The sequence below is a fragment of the Balearica regulorum genome, chromosome 8, assembly GCF_011004875.1.
Source record: "Balearica regulorum gibbericeps isolate bBalReg1 chromosome 8, bBalReg1.pri, whole genome shotgun sequence".
Classification (NCBI taxonomy): Eukaryota; Metazoa; Chordata; class Aves; order Gruiformes; family Gruidae; genus Balearica; species Balearica regulorum.
In genome coordinates, this window is record NC_046191.1 from 18,492,469 (window position 1) to 18,518,796 (window position 26,328).

Consider the following 26,328-nt stretch of genomic DNA (forward strand, 5'->3'; position numbering starts at 1 on the left):
GCGGCCTGCACGAGGACCGGCCCGCCGTCCTGTTCCCCCGGTACGGCAGCCTTGGGCCCGGGCACCGAACCCGAGCGCAGGGAGCGGGCTGTGTGGCAGCGTTCGGCCCGGCAGCGCCTTTGCACACCCGCTTGTATGCAGGAAGGGAACGGCGCAGCACCACGTAGGCAATGATGGCTAGCTTCCGCGCGCAGTTTTTGCAAGGCAGATGCGCGATTCCTCAGTGTGCCTCAGGCCGGCGATTATGAGCGTAATTAAGAAGGGGAAATGTCCGATGTGAGGGCTATGTGAAAGCCATGTTAAAACACTTAGTGTGCGGTGCATCCTGGGGGTTGTATTCCTCAATGACCTTTTTAAAGAAATGTGTTATGAAATCTCTTGTCAGAGTCTGTGGGAAGGCACTGCTGTTTACAGATGTTAGCCAGTGCTTGATTTTTATTACCCATTCCACTTGGTGGCAAAGACCTCATTTCCCATTCCATCCGCACTGCAACTGGAAATGTAAGTTTAATGCTGCTCTTTTCCAGCTCTCTCACTAGAGATACAAAACCCAGCACAGTTTCAAGGCAGGGTGGAAGGCTGCGGAGCTGGGATGAAGTCTTGGAGCATCCTAAGCACTTTCAACCTCCCCCAAAGCTAACGAGCAGAACTACATCTTGGTGAGTTACTACTAAGCTACAAATAAAAAATACAGTTGAAAATACATTAATAGCTGCCAGTGGCAATTTCAAGCAGGATTTAGGATGTCTGTTTTATTAATACTACATAGCTCACTTTTCATATACATGAAACAAAGGCTATTTTCTAATTTAAGGATGAGTGAAATATAACTGTGAAAGATAACATTTTGGTCTGCTTTGCTCTTTGCACACATGCACTTTTTCCTAGCAATAACAGCATTGCCAAGAGCTACGAGACAAGCTTCTCAAAAGGTGGGGCAGGGATTACTCATACATTTAACTAATTTCACACAACCCTCCAGCACAACTGGATGGGCACAGCAGCTGGGTGGCACAGGGCAGGAGCAGAGCTCAGCAGCATCAACAAGCTCGTCTGCCAGAACATGCTTAACACAGAACTATGGTCTCAGTGAGTACTTTCATTACTGGTTAGGTTCCTGTGTCTTCACAGGCACGTTCCAGTCATACTAACTTTCAAAAACATCTGGCCAGTCAGCACAACCCTGTCTAGCAGTAGGAAACATGGCACCTGCATAAAATTTGTCCAGAGGAGAGACAGGGCAAAATACAGGCAACAAAGGTGAGGAATGTCCCTAACTTAACATGTATACATTGCTCCAAAAGCCTCAGGGCTTTATGTGAGCACCAGATGATTTATAAAGCTGTGCCTCCAAAGGAGGCAATACTTTGTCCAGTACTTTTTTCTCCTATGTTTTTTTTAGTTAGAAGATTAATTGAATTAAAAGAGTTAGGCCAGATGCCCCACTCCCACATTAAAAGTTATGGAAGGGACTTTTTCATAAAAACACATCTATGAGATGCTTCCTTAGTAATCTTACCCTGTTGGGGGAATGGATGGTTGTCCTTGTCCCGAGGCAAGCTGCTCCAAAGAGGCTGACCCTGGACACGTGGCTGCTGTATGCCTTCCCTGATCCAGAGCCCTGCGACTCTCCTTGCAGGCCTGTGCCATGATGGTTCCATGTCTGACACCAGCTCTTCCTATGGCTGCAGTCACAGTGTTTTCAGTGAATACGCAGGCAGCTACAGCACCTGATGCTGTCTCAGCCTAGCATGTCCAGAACATATAAAGGGAGGGTTTGGAGGAATACAGATAAAGTACTTTACATCATCCCACTCCAGGAAAGGAAACAATTTCTCACAGGGCTTCAAGTAATCAAAAGTTGTGGCCTACAATTAACTGGGGCTGCAAATACAAATGTTTTGATAATTTCCTCAATGGATAGGTAAATGTTTCAGTGCTAACACCTGAAACCTTGAAATTGGATGACACATTTTAAAAATCAGCCTCAGAGTGACAAACAACCTAAAGGAGAATATATCGTTACTTTGGAAAGCGTTGAGGCAGATTACATCCGGTCAATAGCAGAAGTCAGAGTTACTCATAAACTTTTCTGGTCCTCAGATCTGCTCTTCCAGAAGAAAAGCACTTTAAGAATGTCACAGTTTGCTTTTGCACTCAAGTCCAGCAGACCTCAGTAGAGCTCATGCATACCTGAGTAAGCGGGAGTTCACTCAAGTGAATGAACAGGCCTGTCCCACATCTGTTAAAACTTACCCACTTGCAGGACCAGCACCCAGTTATCTCTGTAAAGCTAAAACCAACCAACCAAACCCAGAAGAAGGCAAGGTTTAAGAGCAGTTAGCTCTTTTTGATCCTATCTGCAGGGACTCTGAATTAGCAATTGTCTTTAGGTAGAAGCTTTTCCTTCCAATAAGCACACCCACAGAATCCAGATTCCTAAAAGCAGGTGTTATGAGAATGGCAGGGCAGAATTATTGTTTAAATCATGAAAAGTCCAATCCATTAGAGAGCTAGATTAAATAGAAAAGCTTGAAAATTAATCTCCCCATTGTGTCACTGCAGGGTAAATCTTTCTTTCCAGTCTTACTTCCAATCTGAAAATTTCCAAATGGTTCACAGAGCACCACAGACCCCGCGCAGCCTGCTCCAGGGAACTCCCCTTTATCCTGTCACCTCTAAAGCCTGGCTCTGTCCTGCAAGCAAAATTCCAGCTCCTCCACGACACTGCCTACAAGATCTTGGCTCACTGCATTTCCCTTCTCTACCCCACTTGAGAGTGCCAGATGTCCCACCCCTGAGCACTGCTCAGTTCCTCTCAGAGGAGGAGACATCTGCCTCTTCTCCCAGTAACACAGGAAGCAAACAGGCACCCTCCTTGCAGCCTTCTGCAAAAGTCCCAACAACAGAGTATAACAGGCGGTACTTCTGCAGTGAACTAAATGTTTATCACAAACACAAGCAGGGAAAATCCAGGACAGTGGGTAACGTGAGGAACAACTGAAGAGGGAATTGGTTTTTTCTTTGAGACGATCCTTTTTGTTTACACAGACTGTAGAAAAGTCAAGTTTTCTTGAGCATAGCTGTTTTTAAGAAGCAGGAGGTATTTGTTTGCTCAAAATTCAAAGGGACGCTCAGCTGCACTAAACCTAAACATGCTTTTAGCATTTTATTAGGCAAGCTTCTTCTACTGTCACTACAACTAGTCCTATCTTACTATCACCTTTCCCGTTACTTACTAGTGCTGCATTTCATATACATGTACATACAGATACACCCATCTGCTAAACCAAGATGCAACAAAAGCTTCTACCCAACTTTCGATCTGTTTAAACTGACAGTGAAGCCACATGGTACACTAGGTATTCTCAAGAAAATACAATTAAATAAAACCCAAAACTAGAAACAATTTACAGCAGGTCCTATGAGTGTTCAGACAAGAACTTAAAGTAGTACCTCATTTCTTTTCAGGTTACCATTTATTTTGCACTACATTTAAATACCAAAGAATGCTGGCCAGAAAAATGTTTATGTTGTTAATCTCTTAGTGTTTCTCTAGACACCAAAACCAGTCATTCTCCAGCAAAACTTCTGCAGAGGTAGGCTCTGGTGATAGAATGCATTTAAAAATGATGGCCAGATGGTGGCACAGTAAATGGTCTTCTTTTGAAGGGTTGTATGTGTCTATTAGAAATATTCCTTGTTCCATATGCATATCACAGAGGATTAGACACATATACTCCTCACACAGAACCACCACCTCCCAAAACACATGTCAGCAGAGTATTTACTACCAAATCCAGAAGGAGTTTGTGATTCTAACACTGTCCCCATTAATGAGAAAAATGTCACTAAACAAAAGCTCTTTTTTCCCCCCTCCTTCTTATCAAATCCTTCAAACAGCTGATAACTAGCTTTTATAGATTGGAAAGTCAGATAGAATTCTGAATCTATTATTTTACTAAAACCCCAGGGGTCAACTTATCACCTGAAAACCATTTTACATGGACAATTTGACTTTCATGTGGAGTGTCAGAACATACCCTAGATGGAAATCTAAAATAAATTATATGGAATACTGCCTTCTTTGTGCTGAAATTTATCGGTCCCACACTACAATAATTTTGAAAATTGTATCCCTTAAGCTACAGTGCTGAGATATTATTAACTGCTTGACTGAAAGAGCAGTTCTGATTGGCTGCTATAAAGTCTATGGACAGAGACTAATTTCTGTTGAACCACATCCTTATCCAAAGCTGTTTTTCACCATTCCAAGATGCCAACTATTTTTTTCCAGAACACACTGCCCATGTTATTACTGTCATCCTCAGTATGCACTGTCATCTTGGTAAATCTGTTCCAGAAGCTAAGAATGTGTCTAAGCTTCTGCTAATATTGTTGCCTGAGACAATCACACCCAAGAGAGAGAGATCTGCTCATATCTCTTATCTTCCTAATACAGGTTATTTCCCTCACTAAGCAAGCCTCCCGTCTCTGAAATGCATCTCTCTGATATATCACAAGATAAGCAGATCTACTTCATGGCCCACACTTTCTTAATCACTTCTACTGCCATACTTTGGTGAATGCTCCTTTTACATCTATTAGTACAATTTTTAGAAACCACCCAACTGACCTCAGAGCTTAAAATCTTTGTAATTGAGGAGATACTGAAAATGTTAATGATCCAGCTGCTGGGTGACTATTCTTTGAGTAGAAATTCCCAGCTAGGCAGAAAAACCTCCTCTAGCCATAGCATGTACAACACAAGAATAGAGCTGTGGGATAAAAGTTTATTTCCTGCACCCAGTAATGTAACAAGTCTGGACTACAACAGCTAAAATAATATTACACCACAACCAGGGGAAAAAAAATCAGAATGCTGGTAATAAACTCTACTGCCTCATTTTCATTCGGATAAGTTAATAGCCTTTATGAACTGAAAGACATTGCTGAAAAAGAAGTTCTGACCTGCATATCTAAGTTTCGAGACAGCACTACTTTCACTTTTTCTTTACTAAACAGTATCAAGCCTCTCCAAGAGGCATTCAGACAATTCACTGTGGCCAACCAATCTCTCTGAGTAGACAACCTATTGCTTCTGGCAATGGCATTCAGTAAGACCTTTGCCAAGCAGGGATTTGAAAACCAAGGTTTGGCAGGTCTCCTCCAAACCCTTCACTGCCTAGCTCTCCAACATCTTTCTTTTATGTTAGGATATATCTAAGCAGCAGCAGGAGCCTGTCCATAAATGAACACTCCATTGCAAAGTCATAGTTACGGCCTTTCAGGGAGGGAAGTGGCTAGTTGCTGACTGGAAGCCTGTGTTCGTTTTCTCTCCCACTGGCTGACTTCCCAAGGGTATTCCTCAAGGATCGGGGGGAGCTCTGATAGCTTGCCTGGGAGTGGTAGGGGTCTGTTCAGCAGAGCCTGGCTTTGCTGGTGCCCAGGCTCTGTATGAGTACTGGTGCTGAAGCCATGCTGAATAGTGTGTAACATCCCAGTTCAGCAATTAAAGTCATCTAGAATTATACTTCTACTGAAATAAATCATATTTTAGAGAATTTGTGCAGTGAGCAGGAACAACTGGGATAAAATGGCATGTACAGCTTTAGCTTTGAAACACTTGGGTTTTGTTTTGGCTGAGCATCTCGGTGGCCTGTGTCAGGCAGAAATTTTAGAAGCATGAACTTGTCTTAATAGAAGAGATAACCTGAGGAAACTATTTGGGACAGTAAAAGTAATAGCCCTGTGTCTGATTTAATTATATCCTACCATTTACTAAAGTGACTACAGCAAGTTAGCAGGACTTTTTCTCTCTTACCCAAACAATAGGAATTCCCTCGCATCACAAATTCACAGTACTGAAGATAAGGAAAAATGCCAAGTTTGAAATTGTCCACTTGTATTGATAAACATTCTGAGCACTTTTAAGTGCTTAAACTGTTGAGATAAATGTTTGGGAATCTATTCCTACAAATGATACCTTAATTACCTCAAAAGAAGAAATTCACTATTTCATAGTGGGCACAACTGATAGACCCTGAATCTAGCTGGCAGTGTGATCAGGTATCAACATGCAGCAGCTTAAAGACAGTTACACAAGCTGACCTTAATACATGTGACTATCAGGTTTTCACTGTAGAAATGTGTATTTTTCAATATCCTTTTCTGAGCAGAAATCATGTCATTTATATGCAAATCAGACTATATTCTGCAGCTGTTTCTTCTGTGCTGAAGCCATGGGAATTATTTGCACTTAATAAAGCCTCATAAATAGGTTTTGCCTCTAAATGGGTGGGGGAGCAGCAAATATATCATAGCCATTTACAGTTACAAGCATCTTTTTATTTTGAAAGTTATATGCATCCTTTAACAGGAAGTTTCACAGTTACAGAAGAACCATTGTTTCATTTATATAAACAAAATACCCTTACAGCCTTCAAAACAAAATGTTTTGCATTTTTCCCTATTCTCAGCTATCAAAAATGTAGAAATTGCCATGTAGCATAAGTCAAAGGGACGGTCTATATCATCATTACATGCTAGTTCCACAGAATATATGTTAGATAGAGGAAGAAATTGCCTGCTATTTTATCTAGGCAATTTTATTGTATTTGAAAGAACATATACCTTCTCTATACAAAGTATGTCCACTCAGTATAATCTACTGCATTTCTGCAAAACATTTCCACACACTACCAATCAGATGTGCCCCTCGAGTCCTGGCACATAGAAGCGATCCATTTAAAGACCACAGGAGCACAGACTCAAGAACACTCAAAGCACATCCCACGAGATCAGAATGAAAGCGCAGTGGTTTAGTGTGGTAGGCAGCATACTAAACTAATTGGGAAACAACTCTCCTTAACTGGTATAAACTGCCTGGACTGGGATCTCTTGTTAAGGACACGCAGTGCAGGACTGGGAGTTAACAGTAGCACAGCTTTTCCAGTCACTTGACAATCACAGGGAAGAACAACAGTGATCAGCACCGCTGAGAAAAGACAGGAGACAAAAGGGCCCCCAGGGCCCCTCTCACTTAGGAGGATGCAGTCCTTACCCCAGCCCACTCCATCTGAAATACCTGTCCAGAGCACATGGAGTTACAACACTGGGAGACAAGCAAGTCTCACAATTTTATCTCACACAGGTTTAAAGAACAAATACAGAAACACGTTTCAACTGGGCTGGCCCTTATCTCAGGTGAATAGTGGCAGCCAATAAACTACTGCCCTTTGTCTATTTGATTTTTTTTTCAGTCAAGCTGAACTTCATCACTGCAAACTATCTGCACGCTGTATGTGCCTCAGTTTATTTTCATGTAAGCCTTCAATAAATTCAATGTGGTGTTAGTCCTCTGCAGAAAGTAAATTTTACCCTGACTAGTACCTCTTTTTCTATTTCCTTGTTAAGCAAAGGAGCTAGAAAAAATCCCAGGCATTCATGGATCTCATTTAAAGATTTTGTCAGTAAAACAATTGACATGATACTGCTCTCTTGCTTCTACATAAAAAGCAGAAGGGGTGACGTAAAGAGGTAATACAAGATACCCTTTCTTTTAAAAGAGATACCACTGATTCTGATGACACCTTAGAGAGGTATCATTTGTGCTCTACGAAATGACTGATTAACTCTCTTTCAGGTGCATATTGGTTCCATACGGTGATTTCTGTTCACTCTTTATCATTATGCTGACTGCCTTTAAAAGCACCAACTTTTATACCTTGCATAACTATTCTGTGAAGGTATATCTAAGTAAAAATACACTAAAATAACCAGAGCCTGACTTGTTGCAGCTGCCATTATTATTTTAACAATTACTGTAATGTTTAATCCATTAAAGTCTTCAAATACATGAATAAAGTCTACATAATTAAAATGATCATGAGACACGCTGCATACAATTAAAATGTTAGAATACATTTACAGTATTCTATATGCTATAAATGTGCCTTATACACAAACATGTCTGGCAACATGATTAAACACTATACTTATTTTTGTGCTAACAATTTTTGAAGATCATGGGATTTGAGTGCATATTGCATTTTCTTCACGCACAGATACGGTTGACCTCTGTTTATATTCTGAAACCAATATATGTGATAGGACAAGGAAGCATATAAGGAAGTTGAAGTTAAATTAAAAGCAGGTATGAGCATGTATTTTATTATGGAGAATCAGACAAGTAAGATAGTAAAATCTGACTTCTTGTCACATTGAATTTTCTTTCACTACTCCATTATGGAAAACAGTATTTTTATAATGTAAATTTTATAGAATCATCCCCAGACTAAAGTCTGTGGCATTCTGCTGTATCCCCAAAGAATTACTTATATAATCCCACTGATTCAAACTCAAGCCACTCATTTAATGTTACAACTCTATGCAGAATTAAAAACAAGGATCCTTTCAGACTTTAACAATGTTTTTGTGTATTTTAGTCTGTATTTTATCTGTTGGTAGTAGCTTAGTGAAATTGTCTGACATTATCCTGTTGAATTTAGTCTGGATTATCATCTGGGCAGCACCTGAAAGGAAACTGCACACAGCAACATTAGTGGAGCACAGTCATCTTTTCCTGTATAGAAATTAGACTATGCAACTTAAAAAAGTTGGATCCTTATGTGGACAAAAGAACTCAGACATCTCATGTGCACAAGAAGGGCAATATTCAGTGAGCCTGGATGTGAATTTACAGCACAACCAGCTTCTCCATGCTAACTGTATGTGGTCATTTTGTCATAGGTAATCTGGCAAGTTCCACCAGAGAGCAATTCAGCCCACATACAATCTGAATCACCTCCTGACAGTGTCTTTCTCTTCCTAGTGACTACACAGGGAGTCCAGGTAAACTATGTTTATCACTTAAGGTGATTCAGTTAAATGACTAAAATTACAGCTCTTCATAGCTATGTCTATACTTATGTTTTGGGGCATGACCTGGGATTTTGGTCCCCTGATCACTCATATAAAGCATCTGTAGAGAGATGCCATTGTTCTGGCCTGAGGGCCATCCGATTCCCCTGGAAATCAGAAGATGGTGATGGGCAGGAGGTACACTCTGCATTCTTAAATCTTACCATGACAATGAACTGGGAGGTGACGGGGATGTACATGAATAGGACTCCTGGGCTAAACATAGCAGTAGCTTAGGACTCCTGGGCTAAACATAGCAGTAGTACAGTTGTTCTGAGTTACCTCAGTTCGGAAGTTTAATTTAAAAAAAAAATTAATTAAAAAAATCAGATTTGACTAGGTTTTTCTAATTCTGCAGTCAATTTGCTCCTTCTGCCTATATTTGTTTTGAAGGATATTCACTGTGTATCTGCAATTAATTACTGCCATAAAGACTTACAATGGTTATCACTTTTGATCTTTTCAATTATTATGATTTGAAAAATGGAGCAATAACAATAACAAATGCTACCATATGAAAAGTCATTCCTTCTCCTGAGACAGAGAACACCTCAGCATATAAGTACTTCCAAACTGGTTTTCTGAAAGTGATTTAGACTTTAAAGAGTCATAGAGCTAATACGAATAATGAAGCAAAACAACAATGCCAAATCACTTATCTCTAGAAAAATGGTTTTGCACGAGAGGTTCAATATTACTGTACAAACATTGCAGTATTGAAAGATTTATATTCTGAAATCTGTGAAATGCTGTCAGCAGCAACAGCACAATTTTGTAATTTTCCAAGGATGATACAGGATGCTGATTTCTTGTGAAAAACAGAGACAGGAAATTATCTTATAAACCATCTGCAAAGTACTCTGAATGTCTTGAAAGTACTGAAATGCGTTTGTTATCACGTTTTCTGACTATGGATCAAATTGGAAATTAAAGCCTTTTAAATAGCAAAAGGAAAAAAATTGAATACTGTATCAGAAAATTAATAAGCCTGAATCTTGAAGAAACCCAATAATAATTACTGAACTCCTGCACTGGTGAAAACTAAGAGGGAAATAAAATATCTGGCTGCAAGGATAATTGTCTTTGAAGTAATAATATAAATATAAACCTACTCCTATAAACTAACTAAAACCAAATGGCTATATTTACACTGTACAAAAAATGAAGCAAAAATGGCAATAATGTCATTACTTTCTAGACATTATATAAACTACCAGAAAATTTCACAGAAAAATGGAAATACACCTTCAGTGTGGAAATGAGGCCAAAAAACATCTCTAAAAGATACAGCCTTAGTACAGAGAAGTCAATAGAAACTTACCTTATTCATTTTTATTAAGATCTAAACACAATCAACTTCCACTACAGTTGCTACGTCACAGTTCAGAACCTTTAGAAGGAGCTTCATGCAGACTAGCAGGAAAAAGTGCAGCCCCTGCCATCAGAAGCATCCCTGGTTTGCAGGCAAGGCCTGAGCAACCAGCAGATGAGTGAGGTTTCAGAAAGTTCCAAGTTGTATAATCACAAGATTATATAAATTGTTTTCTTCCTCTCCTATTTTCCATGTTTGAAGCTTGGCTTTGTGTTGCTATATAACAGCTTTTGTCAAACTTGAAGGAACTGAGGAACAGCTCAATTAGTTGTTGCAAGCTAAAACCCCAGGATTGGGGGGGGGGGGTTTAGGCAGGATACAAAGGCAATTAAAGAATGCTATGTAAATATGAACTACAAATTGGGGAAAAAAAATGGTGTATTTCAAGCAGCAGGGAGAGTGTCATGTGCTTAAACATTGCATCAAGTACCATTTTAGATGCCCCAGAGGACCTGGACCATCTCCCTGTGGGAGACTCGTGCTCTTCTGGCATGGTAGATGGAGCCGAAGAAAGATTGTCTGGGGCACCTAAAATGACATTTGGCACTCTGCATTCTTAAATCTTGTGACACAGAACTGGGAGGTTACTAGGATGTACATGACTAGGACTGCTGGGCTAAACATAGCAGTAGTATAGTAATTCTGAGCTACCTGGGTTTGGAAGGTTAATTAAAAAAAAAAAAACAACAAAAACGTGAGACAAAAAGAGATCTGACATACTGCTACTTCCAGATGCAATGAAATATTTGAGGTACAGCAAAGTGAGTTATAAGCTTGGGCCTGCTGGAATTTGCAGAGTCAAAAACATACTGAGTGGTGAGTGTTGAGGCTGCTTGCGCTAGGCCATTCTTTCATATGGAGAAAGAATTATACCAGAAAGTAAGTCAAAAGCGTAAGGAAACACTGGAGTCAAGTAAAATGTTATTAGCTGAGAAAAACACAACCGGGTAGTGCAGCAAAACATGGTTGCATTTTGTTGCACCCCAAACAACGTTGCAAGAAGAGACATTTTAATTCCACATATTTTGAATAATTAACACTGAAAATTAACATTCTCTTGGATTTCAGGCAATATAATTTATTTTTCTAACTATTGAACTTGCAGTATCTACTGTTCAAACACTAGAGCTACAAGAAGATACCCAAATCCAATGCTTGGTTGCCTACACCTGGCCTAGGATGCATAAATGTCCATTTTATGACCTCAGGCATCAAAGTGAACAGCCAAACACAACTTTAGAATATTGCTTACAGACATTTTACAACTGGTTTGTTGAGAGTCTGGAAACACATTTGCTTGAAGGAAGTTGCACTTTTATTAACAAGTTGATAGCACTGTCAAAAGGAATATAGTCTAGAATAACTTACCATTCTATTACTTCTACATGTAAACCTATTTTACAGAATCAGTGCTATGAAAAATTCAGCATTAGAGAAACTGAAAGACAAAACCAAAAAGCAATAAGAAATTTCTGAGGAAAGAGTCTTTCATTCATTTAAAGAGTACTTGTGAGCAGGGCATGTAATAAAGAACTTGCTTTCCCTTATGTGGTTTTTACTTTATCTATGAAAGCACCCTCAGTTTGAGAACTATTCTCCTTTGACACATTCCAATATTTTTCTTTGTAATCCTGAAAACAGCAAGATCAACAAACAAATATTTGAGTACTTTTCAAAATAAGACAGTATGCTAGAATTCCATAAATTAGACATCAGTTTTGTTATTATCTACTCTATGCAGCAATCCAGCTATTGGTAAACAGGTATACAACAGAAATCAAATTCTCTTAACTGCATTTGAAGGTTTCACTCTGTAAAAATGACTTTTTTCCCCAGCACTTACAATGTATTTTGGTTTTATGTTTTATAAAATGCCATCAAATATTCCAAGAAAGGGCTTGACATCATTGATTTCATCATCAAGAAGATATCTGATGAAGAATAAGCAAATAAAAAATTAAATCAGGTATAGGACATAGGTATATCAAAACCTATGAAATCAGGAACACTATACAAAGTATAGTCAAGACATACCAAGACAAGCAAAATAATTTTAAAGTATTTTCCTTTCTAAGAAAAGTTAATTGCTACTATTATTGTGAAAATTCATCTTTTTAAAATGCATGTTATAAATTAACACATTGCCTAAGGGTCTGTGTTCCATGAAGAACTAAGCCCTGGAACACTGAGGCAACAAAAAAACATACACAACTTTTTATTACCTGGGATCCACTTCTTTTTCTTGCTCTTTTGTGGAAATAAAAAAATCCTCTTTCCTAGTGAATTTAGAAGAGTCTGAGATTATTTCTGATATCGAAGAACACTGTACACTTTTCAGCTCTTGTGAGGGATTTGAATGCTTTCTTTCTTGAAAACTGAACTGCAATGTAAATGTTAAAAAGTGTATATGGTTAAAATTACTAACCAAAAAAGAAACTGCCAGATTGTTGTACAGATATTTATATTGATATTATGGTATTTGACAAGGACAAAGCACATGATAAATATAATTATATACTGGATAACTTACACAATCACAATCAAATTGAGTAAATAATTTTGAAGTCATGCTATATAAAGTAAATTCAAGTCCTAGATCTTTGTATCATGAGTATCACACTGAACACAGGATGCACGCATGTTTGGACAACAGAGAAATTCAGTCTGTCCAAATTGATTCATAAGTCAGATATGGTAAATATATTTACACACTAAATACTCTAATTATAGGAAATTTTGTTATCAAAATATTTTTACTCACCATATTTACATTTCCACTCTGTACAGATAAGTTTACTTTTGATGTGCTATTAACCACAGAAACAACTGAGTTCTGAATATTGGTCTCATCTTGTAGTGCACATGAACTGAAAATATCAAGTTGAATAATTTAAGTATTTTTACAGAAGTGCAAACCTACTTACTTTTCAGTTCAGGATTTTCTATTTATTTCTCTCCACAGTTAAATTGAAAAAAAATTCAAATCATTCAACAATTCATACTTTTTAAAAGTTGAAATTTCACTCACTCTTATGAGTGAACAACCTTCTATACATTTAATCGTACAGACACATGTGAAATACAGATGTTATTTTTAACTGAATAAAATTGTAAGAAATTATATAATGCTTACTTTCTTGAAATATAATTTGTGGCTTTGCTTCTTGTATACTGGCAAAGTGGTTCACACTCATCTTGAATTTGAAGGCAGATATGTCCATGTTCCATATAAGAATGAAAGTTTTAAAAACTGAGTCACAAAACAGCTGAAAGCCCTTGTAAATATTTCACAAAATATGACAAATAATAGTTTGAAGATTATTCAAATGTCTTACTTAAAATATTTCTTCTGTGGGTTTTGGGCTAATGTAAAGATAAGCAGAGATAAGCAGTCAGATAAATTAACAAATACACAGTTGTGAGCCATCCAAAAGATTTTTACTTATGACTTTTTCAACTCCCCTTCCGTATTAGATTTGTCTCAATATAGATGACATTCAAGGTTGAGTAGTGAACCTGGCAGTCAAGTCAACCAAAAAAAATTCTGGTAGTGCTATTAATCATGTACTATAATAAATTATTCTCAAATAATAGCCCATAAAATAATTTGTATGTAGGAAACAAAGAGGTTTTTTTAAAATAACCTTACCTAATTCTCTACTGGCAAAGTTGCTAGCAAATACTAATTTCTCATCATCAATATCATCCCAAACATCATCTCTCAGTTCAAAGTCCACATCCAAAGCATCTGAAAAACCAAGATCTGCTTTTATCTGTATCAGTCAAGTTATGTATTAAAGATTTTTAACATTTTTTTTTAACATTTTAACATTTTTTTTGTCTCTTGGCTCTTGTCACTCACAAACACCAAGTGTTTCCAAGAGCAAGCTGTAATACATTTGTAAGGGACAAGTGCAACAAAAACTGTTCTATGTTTTACAACCAGTTGTTCAATCTATTGAAAGGAGGATTGTCACATATGCACTTTTTCCTCAGCGTTATTTTGAGAAAAGTTATCCTCAATGTAGATTCTAAAAAAACAGGCCTTATAAAAATCACTGCAATTTCATTCTTTCCCTTTGTCAGAAGCATTGCTTGATTCCAAATTTAACACTTTTAATTCAGACCTTTGTTTCCTTCACAGTTTTCCAAAACACTCTGAATGCTGTCTTCCTCCCATACATCTGTTACCTAATACCCAAACACATTTTCAAGCATTGTTGTTAAAATTCTTAATGAAAATGTGATTGTTAATGTTTTAAAATACTTTTTTTCTGGTGCAAAGAACACTTCCATATTTCCTCTCTTACTCTCTTTCCATTTTGTTTGTTGTATTCTCTCTTTTCATCACCAATCCAATTCTCTCTGCTAATTTTCTTCATCTCTCTTCTGCCATACAGAAGAGAGTATGCATACATACAGAAGAGAGTATTCCAGCATCAGACAGCACTGGAATGCTCATTCTGCTGTCATGGCCCTAATATGCCTACGAAATCCTGATCCAGGTCACCCTTTCAACAGAAGGGGAGCAAGACAGGCTCAAAATAAAAAAATCCTGTTCCACAGATACTGGCAACACCAGGAAGGCACTGCTATTGTGATTTTGAATGTGCACAGTCAGCATGGTGCATTATTGCACAGACACACAGAGTTTAAATAAATTATAGGTTTAGGTTACTACAATTTCATAGTATATTCTTAATTACCTACTTTTTTTCCTGGAATGGAAAGATACCATATTACAGATGTAGTTAACCCTATAAAAATCCTATCAACTGATGTCTTATTTCATTAGAACTACTTTTGGTGCATTTTTTTAAATGCAGCCGGCCCAATCAATATGGCTAAAGTTACCTTTTCTGCTGCTATTCAATGGAGATGGTTACTCAGTAATATCTACTACAATCCCTTGATCCTGTAATATTTGCCTCAAGATGTTCTTGAGCATAGATTATAGCTATACTGGAATATCCATCTGTATTCCCATGACTTTTTTTTTTAACACGATCATATCATACACTAACTGCCCATCCCTCCCCAGCAACTGAAGATATGGCTACGCAACAGTCTACCATCTTAAGACTAGGTAACAACTATAACACGTAAATTAGTATGGCAGGAAAATACAAAGCATTAATTTAAAGGAATAGGATTACAATCAAAAGGCATGCAGTGAGGAGAACATCATAGTTATATACTGATAATGAAGACTGATCATTTAACACCAAATGTAAAAACATTTGTGGCCTTTCCAGTGGAAAGAAAATGAGGGAAGAATTCCAGATAGAGATGTTTTACGAGTTATTAAGTCAGTTACTTATTTAAGTCAGTTACTGAATGGTCACATTTTGCAGCTACCAAACAAAAGTTTGTATTTCACTAACTTCTTCCAGCAGAAAGGGAAAAGAAAATTTATAGATATAGGGGTAAAATACCTCTGGTATTACAAGTGGCTTCACTGGAAATACATTACAGTCATACCTTTCAGGAATTATTTATAAATTTGGCCCCTCATATATTTGATTTAGTAATTTCTATTTTATTTAAAGACACATTTAGATGCTTAGATCTACATTAGAAATTCTTACCAATACCAAAAAGAAAGCAAATTAAAGCCACTGTATGTGCCTATACATTCAGTGTTCTATAATGCTATACTGGTTGCTGTAGTGATTTCAGCAAGTTTCAGTTTACAAATATATTCAAATCAAAACAGTGGAAATCATAATTTCAAACATTAGCAATAACTTACTACCTTTTCCATAATTCCAGGATTGCAGTTGTTTCTGAGATACTCCTAAACTATTAACATCGTCTACCTGGTCCACTGAAGGTGACAAAGGTGATGAAGACGACTGTTTATTGCTAGACCTATGAAAAATCAATAAATCAGTGACATGTCACTAAAACAGTTGCAGATGCAAAATAATTTTATTCAGAAAACAACTTAGCATACTATCTAAAATAAGACTGATTTCTTTTTTGTAACTAATATAAATCAGTACCTCGGCAATGCCAGCAAAGATTTTGGTGTAAAAGCAAATTGTTTGAGATCCACATTTTGAGCTTGATTTAACATCTGCATCTAAAGACAGAACATTATGAAAAATGTTGTTTTTTTAACCATCTTAATGACATCATTAATACTGTATCAAATTAGCATAATTTTTAAAGATCATATATAAAATCTTTCTGATGTCTGCTTATCTAATGTAATCAGTTAAAAAGGTTTGAATTACATGCTTCTGGTGGAGTTATCCAAGTACCCTGGCAAAGTCAGACTCGTTATCACTAACTGTCATCCGTATTAGCTACACGCTAAATGATTCTCTATTGCAAACAAACAAGCAAAAAAAAACTGAGGAGGAAATAAAACATCTCAAATGCCATTCTTGCTGCAGAAAGAACTAGTTTAGTACTACATTCAAAGGGATAAAGTGTAAGCCATGAAATCTGCTACCTAACGTGGTTAGTTTTCTTATAAACAAGTGGATCTACCTGTCAATGCAAAAAGATCTCTTAGTAGCATTACTCTGATAAATACCACTATTTGTTTTCATTCAGGTCATATTTTGCCAAAACCCAGTCACAGTACTGTACCCTCCAACGATGCCTCTGCACCTCACCAACCACAATCTATCAAATGCCTTAAAAGTAAACCCAAAGAGTATGTGCACAGAAGTGGATCACTGGAAACGTTCCAAACAGCATCAGAACCTCTCAAAGATTCCTGGACCTTTGGTATCTTTGTACTTTTTTTGAGTTTTGCATTCCACACAGAAAAGACAAACTTGAATGTTCATATTTACTTATATCTGCAAACAATATATACAAATATGTAACAGATGAAATCTATTCAATGGCTGACTCTATTCAAATGAACCTTTAACCGTTTTACTGGGGGTACAGTTGAAATTGAGTTCCTGCTCCTTAAATCAGCTAGGTACAAAGAAAATTTGGAATCTGCATTCATCTCAGACTTTGGAGGTACTCCAGTTTTACCTGAGAAAGAAATGAAAATAATTTTCAGATTAGTTTAGGAAAGATAAATCCTAATTCTTTCCAGCTCAATGGAAACTTTGCCACTAAGCTTAGTATCTTCTATTAAAAGATCTTAGAAGATTTAACACACTAATGAAAAGATTTAAAACACCAATATTTATATAAAGGCATAACAGGCTTGACATTGCTCTTAAATCTTATGCTAGATGTTCTGAAAAACATTATTAATTGTTGTAATGCCTATAAAAGTATTATTGACAAAGCTTTTTATTACTGCTTTTATGACTGCATCATAGCAACAATTCAGGCCTGACTCTCTTGCTTACGTTGCTTCTGTTAATGTAGCTATCGGTATAAATGAAGCTATTCTAAATTATATTTGTCTAAAAGTAACAGAAGTAGTAGATTTAATGAAACTCACAGCAGTCATGTCCACACACATCTTTATTTTTACAGCGATGGTTGCAATCTCTGTTTCCATATTTCTTGTAAGTAATCTCTTGTTTAGATCTGCCTCCTACATAAATATAATACAGAAATGCTTGGGTTTTAATTCATATTTATTGTTGAGAGAGTGCTTCATGCAGTAAAAGATGGGCTACAAATAATCTGGGTCACTAGAATTTTGTTGCCTTCAACAAAACTTTGGGCTCCTCAGACAATGTAATTGGAAATAAATGAATCAATGCTACTGAAAAACAGAGGCACTACCACATTCCCAAATTCAAACAGTAATATTAGATACCAAACACCCACGATTTTTCTTACTTTCAAATTCATCAAAGAATTGCACTGTAGCACTTGACAAGCGGTAGCAGCAGCATTGTATCTTTATTATACTTCAGAAAGAAACAGTAGGGATAAAGAAAGATCTAGGTCTCTACTGAAAGCAGAATTCAATTTTCTGTTGACTTTGGTATTAGCCAGATGTTGTGATCTGACCATTTACCTGTATCTACTTTTGCTGCTGGCAGGCTTTGTGGTGAGCCATAACACACACCAAGTGAAGACTCAGCTTTCATTTTTTGATTTGGAACCACTTTACTTCCCACTGTTTTTGGTGTTAAGTAAAAGGCTGTATATACTTGCTGTATATCAAGGCCAACTTTGGGAAAAAAAAAAAATTAAAATTTTAAATTGCTGTAAACTGTTTCTAAACTACCTTCAGTGTTATAAAGATTTTAAGAAATTATAAATGTTATTAAAAGATCGTAGAAATTAGTTAAGATAATGTACCATTAAAAGCACAGTATTATATGAATGCATTCTTTATGACTGAGATTAAAAAACCAAAACATTTTCAGAATTAAAGACATGGTTACTAAATGAGTAACAAAATTAGTCTCTTTAACAGAATTTTTCTGTATTGTTTTAAAACTACATTTATCTATGGCTCTGCACTGCAGATATAATTTTAACTTTAAAATTCTAATACAGTCTGTGTTACAGGAGTATCAGCAGCTCTGTATTGGCAAAGGCGTAAAATGAGTATGTTGATAGTAATTTTGAAGTTGAATGTTAATAATGGTTCTAGATTCTAACTGAACCAACATTCATATTAGACTATGAGACGCACCGTTTGTAAAAAGAATGTTTTTATTAGGCAAATATTGCTGGAAAACCAGACAAGCTTTTAAAAAAATGAAATATTTCCTTCAAGTCTGAAACAGACTTTAAAATAAGAGACTACGGTTGAGGAATATTAGTTGTTTAACATAAATAAGTAGGTTTTAATTAGAATAGATGACTTCAGAATATAAGAGTGTGATTTGTGCTGTTTGCTTAGCTTTACTTAGCATGAGTAGCTAGATTTGCTGAAGCCTTTAGGCTGCAATAGAGGTATTTTTCTCAGTAATTTTCCTAGTAGTTTTCCTAACAGCTGCTACAGTGCTGTGTTTAGTCTTTTAGTACGGGAAAGTATTTCGATATCACACTAATGTCTTGGTAGCGTTTTTCCAAGTCTGGGACTCTTCAGTTCTCCATATTCCACCAGCAAGGGCAGGTGTACAAGGAGTGTAAACCAGAAGATAAGGAGGCTCCAACCTTCGGGGAAAACTGCGGTAACTGCAAGTCAACAAGATAAAAGCCTGCCTGCCTGGACACAGAAGAAGAATCCAATTAGATGCTAAAAGACCCCAGATCAAAAATCACCATTGGACTAAAGGATGCATGGACAGTACATGAAGGGCGCTTGAGGGGCGGGTGTATGAGACCCAAGGGTATAATTACCCCAGGATTTCTTTGTTCTGGGTCCCTCTTTTTGGAGGGACTCAGCCTGGGCTGATCCTGCTGCTGCACCTTTCAATTAAATTATTTTATAAAATCCAACACCTGAGACTCTGCTGCAGGAAACCTAGCATTGAGCCCAAAGAAGGAGGAAGAGCACCCAAGAATAAGTGTGTGTATGTGTGTGTGACACCATGAATGGTGTGTGAATGCTCAGGCAGCAGCTACTCCTTTAACTAGGAAAAGCGGCTTTTAGTCTAGCTTCACTGTTACCAATTTCAAATAAATTAACTGTTTTGTTGAGTTTTACTGAACTCAGTGCAACGTGTAGATAGCCAAGTAGTAATAAAAGGACAATTTTTTATTCAACTCTGATCCTCCTTTCTTCTGAGCCACGGGTTTAGCTGTAGGAATACAGATTATTCCAGGCTTGATTATGGTAATAGTCTCAATATTCAATGTTTATTGTGGAAGCACAAGTACATTTCAGTTAATCTAGCACATGGCAATCTTCTTTACAGGTGGGGCATGATGACAGAATTTAATACAGCCAGTCTGTTTTTAAATTGTATTTCAAAGTTCTATGTTTCAAGGTCATCACTGTCTCTCCTCATCTGCTGCTATAGTTCCAATTCTATGGAAATTGACACTGAGGGGACCAATGTTTAAATCTACACACATTAAGGCACAACATTTTCCACTGTAGAAATTTCCTGCTACTGAAGTGGAGATGAATCCGTATCTTTTTTATCACAATGCAAAACCAAACCATTCACAAAGACAGCTCTTCCCAGCATAAATGACAGGGTATCCCTACTGAAAGTTAATTCCACTTGAAGGCAAAGGGCAAAGGAGAATCCTAATCTGTATCCACAGAGCAAAATACTACTAACAGTTTTGATGTTTCCCAATTCATTACTATGCTAGTAAATGGAACAAACAGATACGTAGTTAGGACTGTTAGGTAATACTCAACCCAGTAAAAAACATGTAATAGAATTTTGTTTGAGATCAGGTAATTTTATTATTTGGCTTGATATAAAGCATTCTAATAATTTATTCAAAATTCTTATGCAGTGGTCTTTAAATTAAAAGCATACCTATCAACCTACCATAATCAGAACTAATTAGATTTATACTAATGTCCTCTGATTTAAGAGCTCTTTTCACTTCAATTTTCTTTGTCCAGTTTCCAGTTTTCAGCAACGCAGAATCCCTGTAATGTATCAGTAAAGGTTTGTTAGACACGGACAATGAAAACTAGAGTGTATATGATGCATCTGTAACCAAGTGAAAGAGCCTTTATTTGGTCTTAGTTCTTGGATTTTGCTTGGTAAGTGGCTTAAGAATAACCTTCCAATAATATATGGTTTATGGCCATAAGAGGGCCAGGATCCTGCAGATCAGTTTCAGTTCTGCCAAAAGTGCCAGACTTCGGCCAGAACTCACATGAAAGCCATGCAGTTGGAAAAGATTTTATTTCTCTTCCCATTTCTCTTTTCCCATTCCAACATATCTTAGCCAACTGCAGGATTTAATTCCATCTCTGAGTGAAAAACAATTTTGACAATCTGATATAATTAAAGAAATATAGCTAATAAGAGTAAGTAACAACTGGAGAATGTATACTTTTAATAGGTATTTAACTTACATATATTTATGTGGAAATTATTATGATTTCCATAATATGACAGCAGAGTTGTACAGATATTTACACATACTCTGTACTGACAAGCACAGTGGCATGTTTTTGGGGTTTTTGAATCTTGTGCAGCATTTTAAACGACAACAGTGACTAGAAAATGCTGTAGCATAAAGAATAATTTTGTACCATTTGGCATCAGTAGAAAGGACTGCAAAAACTGCAAGTCACAGAAAGAATTAAAAGCCAACACCTTTAAGAGACATGAGGCAAAAAACCCTGATCATACATACATAATTTTCTGATTAAAAATGACTTGGTTGTCAGCATCTCCTATGACCAGTGTAACATAGTGAAAGTCTGTCGCTGTTCTCTTTGTCTGTAGCTGCTCATAGTTTGTTAATTTGATGGTTACTAAGATTTCAGCCAATGTATCACTGTATTTTGGAAGCTAGGGAAAAATGATATAGAAGACGACATAACTGCTAAAATATGCAAAGCAAAATATATGCCCTTCCATAAATTTTTAACTGTTGATACAAGCACAAAAGCTCAATTCAAGCAATTTCGATTTGTAGTACAATTTTTATTTGTTGTCCAGAGACAGTACTAACTTGCCCATAGCTAAATATGCTAAAATTTATTAAGTACTGAGAATAACAGACAGCCTACACTGAGCCCTTGGAAAATCCTCTGTTCAATGCAAAGAGAAAGATGCAAGAAGAAAACTAGGTATATTTTGGCATCCCACATTCCTCTATAAGATATTTATAATTGCTAAATCTTTCTTCTGAGAATAAATTTAGAGATACTCATCTGGTATTATGTCTAATGAAAAACTAAAATAGAATTGATCGTTGTAACACACATTTATTGAATTTTTAACTTCAAAGGTGTCTTCATTTGTACCAACTTCACAAGACACTTTAAGGCTATTTTTCACATTTTGCATTTCAGAAAGGTAGAGTGGCTATGTGACCTGTTTGAAGACAAAATGCATATCAGAGCCTCAAAGCTCTGGAATTGCACCCTTCCTTTGAAAGGGCACCAGCTAGATTAATGGAATAATTTACTGTTTCTCTATATTCCTAAGTGTGACATAGAAAATAAACATGAGTTAATACTTCCTCACTAAGTTTTATATGGATGTTTTTCTGTCTCTAGGGTTTGTTCATATTCAAAATAGAAGAGACCTCTCCTCTCAGACTCACATATAATGCTAGAATATGGAATATACTGGTTTGCATCTGTAACATAAAATGCTATTAATGAGAGAGAGAGAGAGAGAAAGGGGCCAAGGTATTATAGGGAATGTCTATTCCAAGGGTCTCCGTTGATGTTCAAGAGTTTGATTATACTGCTAAGGTGGAAGGAGGCCACAATACTGTGTAATCTTCTATCAGCAAAGGCTCAAAATTTCAAGTCAGTATTTGCTCTTTCATTTAATAATATCAGCATAAAACCATAAAATAAATACAAAAGCATTTACCTGCTCAATATCAAGTTCGTATTTTGGAAGGTGCAAAACAGATTCTTTTATCTGGTTTCCAAAAGGAGGATGTCTGTTTAAAATCTGCAAAGATAATTTCATTTCTGATACGTTCAGCTGATCAGAGATGGCAACAGAAATGTAAATCCAAGGAATCAAAGTCGCCAGAGTAATTATACTATCAACAAAAGCCGTTATCACTCCTGGTTCTCTACTGTCATTGATGCCCAGAATAGCAACAAACCAGAAAACAATTCCAATACTTTCTCACGTTGCTACCACTTCTGTTCAGGTAACAGCCAACGAACTAGCCAATGACCTCAAAACCTGACTAGGTTTTATATGAGATGACTCTTCTATGTTGCCCTAGCTTTAGTCAAAACAAAAGACAGGAAAACTGCAAAAGGGGGCAGAAAAGAGAAATCAAATTCCTAAAACCAAAACAGAAAAATTTCCTTTAGAAATCCATTATACCTTCCAGAACACTGGAAAACCAGTTTCCTCAGAAAAGAAGCCAAGAGCCAAAGAACTTGTCCTGGGGTAGAATCTAACTCCCCTAAAATAAGAAGTGCTTTATAGAGGACTCAGAAGAATTTTATTCTATGACTATCTATAACTAAAACTAGCAATAACGGAAATTCAGGATTCTCATCATTAACATACTTTAAGAGAAACTGTAAATACGTATCCCCTTTTATATTTTTGTTAATACTCCTAAAAGGGAAATGCATATTGTCCTTTTGTTTCAAATCACGTTGATGATGAAATACTACACATTTAAGCAACTGCTTTCCAAAACCAGCCAAATCAGTGAAATCATCCACATTAAATTTGCTAGAACAAAGCATCATACACATTTTCAAGGAAAAATAGTAGTAGCCACATATATTTTTTTAATTCACTAGTATAAATGAATAAACCACTTAGAACACTCAATTTTGCTGACAATCATATAGCAGATATATATTAACCATACCACTTTTACTGGTAACAATATTAATACTCAATGTTTTCCTTATCATATTTATCTGCGTACAAAATAATAAATTACCAATTCAAGCTCCCTTGCATTTGTGTCTTCTATTTTTTTAAATGATGTCAGCCCAGCATTTACCATTGCATTTGACAGTGATACACCTGTGAAAAATTCAAGTTTTATGCTGTTAAATGACAATCACTAATCTCAAATTATTCTCAACAACTGCATTATAGCAAGTAAAACCAAACCAGAAATCATTTTATAGTATGTTTGTCCCACCTTTTTGCCCAGCAAATCACTAAATTTCTTTTCAGTTGATTAAATATTTTAGTATTATTTAATTTCATTTATCCATTAGTAACAAGAAAAATCAAACATGAAAACACTCAATATTTCAATACTGATAAATTTAGTTACATTTTCCAGAGTAAAACAGATTTTAGATCACTTTCTACAAGAGTCAAGAAACATGTTCTGCATTATATGATGAAAAAAGCACATCACACAGCTTTCTGTGTCTCAATTTTTTCCCTGTTCAAGGAATTATTTTACTATGTTAAAGTCATAAGAATCTCAATGTTTCTGAGAATAATGAAATTCAGTCAAAACAAATATTTATTAAAATCTTCTAGGAGACTGCAGTTTTAGAAAGAAATCTTCCCATGGTATATCTGCCACAAAAGTAGACTGGCAGAGAACTCCACATACAATCTTACTCCTCTTTGTTGCGATTCCCAGTTCTTTCAGACTTCCAGTGAGATCCAGAGTCATCATAGCATATTAAAAGGCATTTCCCTTACCTGGATCTACAGCTTACTACAATAACTGCAATAATTTTAGACAAAAGATAGTACCAAAGACTTAGAATGAGTATGTGGATTCTTCATATGTAATTCTGTAGAAACAGTAAAAGATCTGAAAATTAAGTGGGAAACCCTCTCAAGGGACACTTAGGTTGCTTCTTGAAAGATGTTACAGTAATGTTATAGGAAAAGACTCATTTCAACTCAATAATTTAATGATTTAGAGAAACAGAAGACCTTCCATCCTTTTGTGTATATTTAAACACCTTTTGGGTATGACTTAGGGAAAGCATCTTCTACCATCTCCCCTGTCCTTTGCAGAAGCTCTGCAAACAGTCTGAAGACTGAAGACTCTCACTTATTGCTTCTGCAGCTATTTCAGTTGGAGCTGTTGCCTTGTTTCTTTTTAAGTGAAGCTGAAGACTAGTTCTTTTGTCATAACTCCTAAAATGGTGGAAGGGTTTCCACCAGTAAAGAAAATACGAGCTATAAATAAGACCTTTTCTCTTTATCTATTTCTGAGCAAGAAAAAAAATGGAGGTGGAAATCAAATTGAACAAGTAGTAAAGGTGGTAAAATCCTGTATGGCAACTGATCGTTATCCTATCTGGCAGAACAAGCAAACAGAAATCAAGCATATCACACAGCAACAAGAAGGAGCATCATTATTGGACAAGAGTAACCAACTGAGATAGTGTTAGAAATACAGTAAGAATTCTACTGAATCCTCAATCTCAGTAAGGCCAAATGTCAGTTAAAGAACAGTCACTCTTACAAAGGAAATACTGATTACTAAGGCTTCTTTAGGATTCAAAAAATAACATAAGAGTTTAAAAATTAGGGATTTCAGAATATGTTACATGATATCAGTAAATTTCTGTAAGCTCAAACAATTCACTTAGCTTCACAAAGTCATGACAGAGGTCAAGAATCAGAAATTGCAATACAGGAATCAATTCAATACCTCATTCAGGAAGAGAGTGAACTGTCAGCAGACGGTTCAAAAGAAACCTGTGAGCAGAACAAATGAAACTTTGAAAGTTAGCAATTCTTTGTAACATATGCTGCAAAAGCAATGACAGCATAGGAAAAAATACCAAAAGAAAAGGAAAGCAGGACAGAGATGTGTATATATAGGACTTCTATTATTAAAAAACTAAAACTGACTTTATTCTATTGAATATAGTGTACAGGAAAGGATTTGCCTGCACTGCAAGTGCCATGTTTATTCCATTCATCCTACCCCCTAGAACTGCTGAACATGAGGCAGACTCCTCAGATGACTGTGTGCACATTGGCACAGATCCAGAAGTAGCAGAAAGGGGTTCCCATCATACTGTACTGTGCACAAGCTAACAAGCCCTCTCCCTTGCAGAGGACTCCAAGATTTCTGAACTCCTTTTCAAATTTTGAAATTTTTGCATTCCTCAGGGGTTGGTACTGGGACCAGCACTGTTCAACATCTTTGTTGGCAACAGGGACAGCGGGATCGAGTGCACCCTCAGCAAGTTTGCCGACGACACCAAGCTGTATGGTGTGGTCAACACGCTGGAGGGAAGGGATGCCATCCAGAGGGACCTTGACAGGCTGGAGAGGTGGGCCCATGCAAACTGCATGAAGTTCAACAAGGCCACGTGCAAGGTCCTGCACGTGGGTCAGCGCAATCCCAAGCACAACGATAGACTGGGCGAGGAATGGATTGAAAGCAGCCTCAAGGAGAAGGTCTTGGGGGTATTGATCATGCAGATCAATCTCATGCAGAGTAGTTTTTTTTCTATTTCATGATTCCTATTCATGTCAATGCAAATTAAAGGGCTTTCAGGCATATGAGTAACAGGACCTACAGTGACAGCTGTTTGGAAAGGAAGGCACAGCCCAGTCAGAGATGTGCAA

General features: G+C 36.7%; 1 protein-coding gene and 1 long non-coding RNA gene across 2 annotated transcripts in view; one reads left to right on the plus strand and one right to left on the minus strand.

Annotated features, from left to right (window-relative positions):
- The first annotated feature begins 27 nt into the window (after positions 1-27).
- On the plus strand, positions 28-20,605 carry LOC142602762 (uncharacterized). The gene is made up of 4 exons (XR_012836544.1): positions 28-163; positions 528-659; positions 8,752-8,853; positions 16,859-20,605. It is a non-coding gene; the product is annotated as an uncharacterized LOC142602762 (long non-coding RNA).
- The window catches only part of HFM1 (helicase for meiosis 1), a 39,397-nt gene continuing 25,055 nt past the window's right edge, over positions 11,987-26,328 (minus strand). The window contains exons 25-38 of the mRNA XM_075759900.1: positions 23,705-23,790; positions 22,654-22,737; positions 21,458-21,615; positions 20,635-20,738; positions 18,246-18,401; positions 17,718-17,813; positions 17,178-17,296; positions 16,300-16,379; positions 16,047-16,165; positions 13,944-14,042; positions 13,428-13,488; positions 13,056-13,161; positions 12,517-12,674; positions 11,987-12,225 (exon numbers count right to left, since the gene is read on the minus strand). Of these exons, the coding sequence (XP_075616015.1) occupies positions 12,159-12,225; positions 12,517-12,674; positions 13,056-13,161; positions 13,428-13,488; positions 13,944-14,042; positions 16,047-16,165; positions 16,300-16,379; positions 17,178-17,296; positions 17,718-17,813; positions 18,246-18,401; positions 20,635-20,738; positions 21,458-21,615; positions 22,654-22,737; positions 23,705-23,790 (1,493 nt within the window). The 3' untranslated portion in view covers positions 11,987-12,158. The remainder of the gene's footprint in view (positions 12,226-12,516; positions 12,675-13,055; positions 13,162-13,427; positions 13,489-13,943; positions 14,043-16,046; positions 16,166-16,299; positions 16,380-17,177; positions 17,297-17,717; positions 17,814-18,245; positions 18,402-20,634; positions 20,739-21,457; positions 21,616-22,653; positions 22,738-23,704; positions 23,791-26,328) is intronic.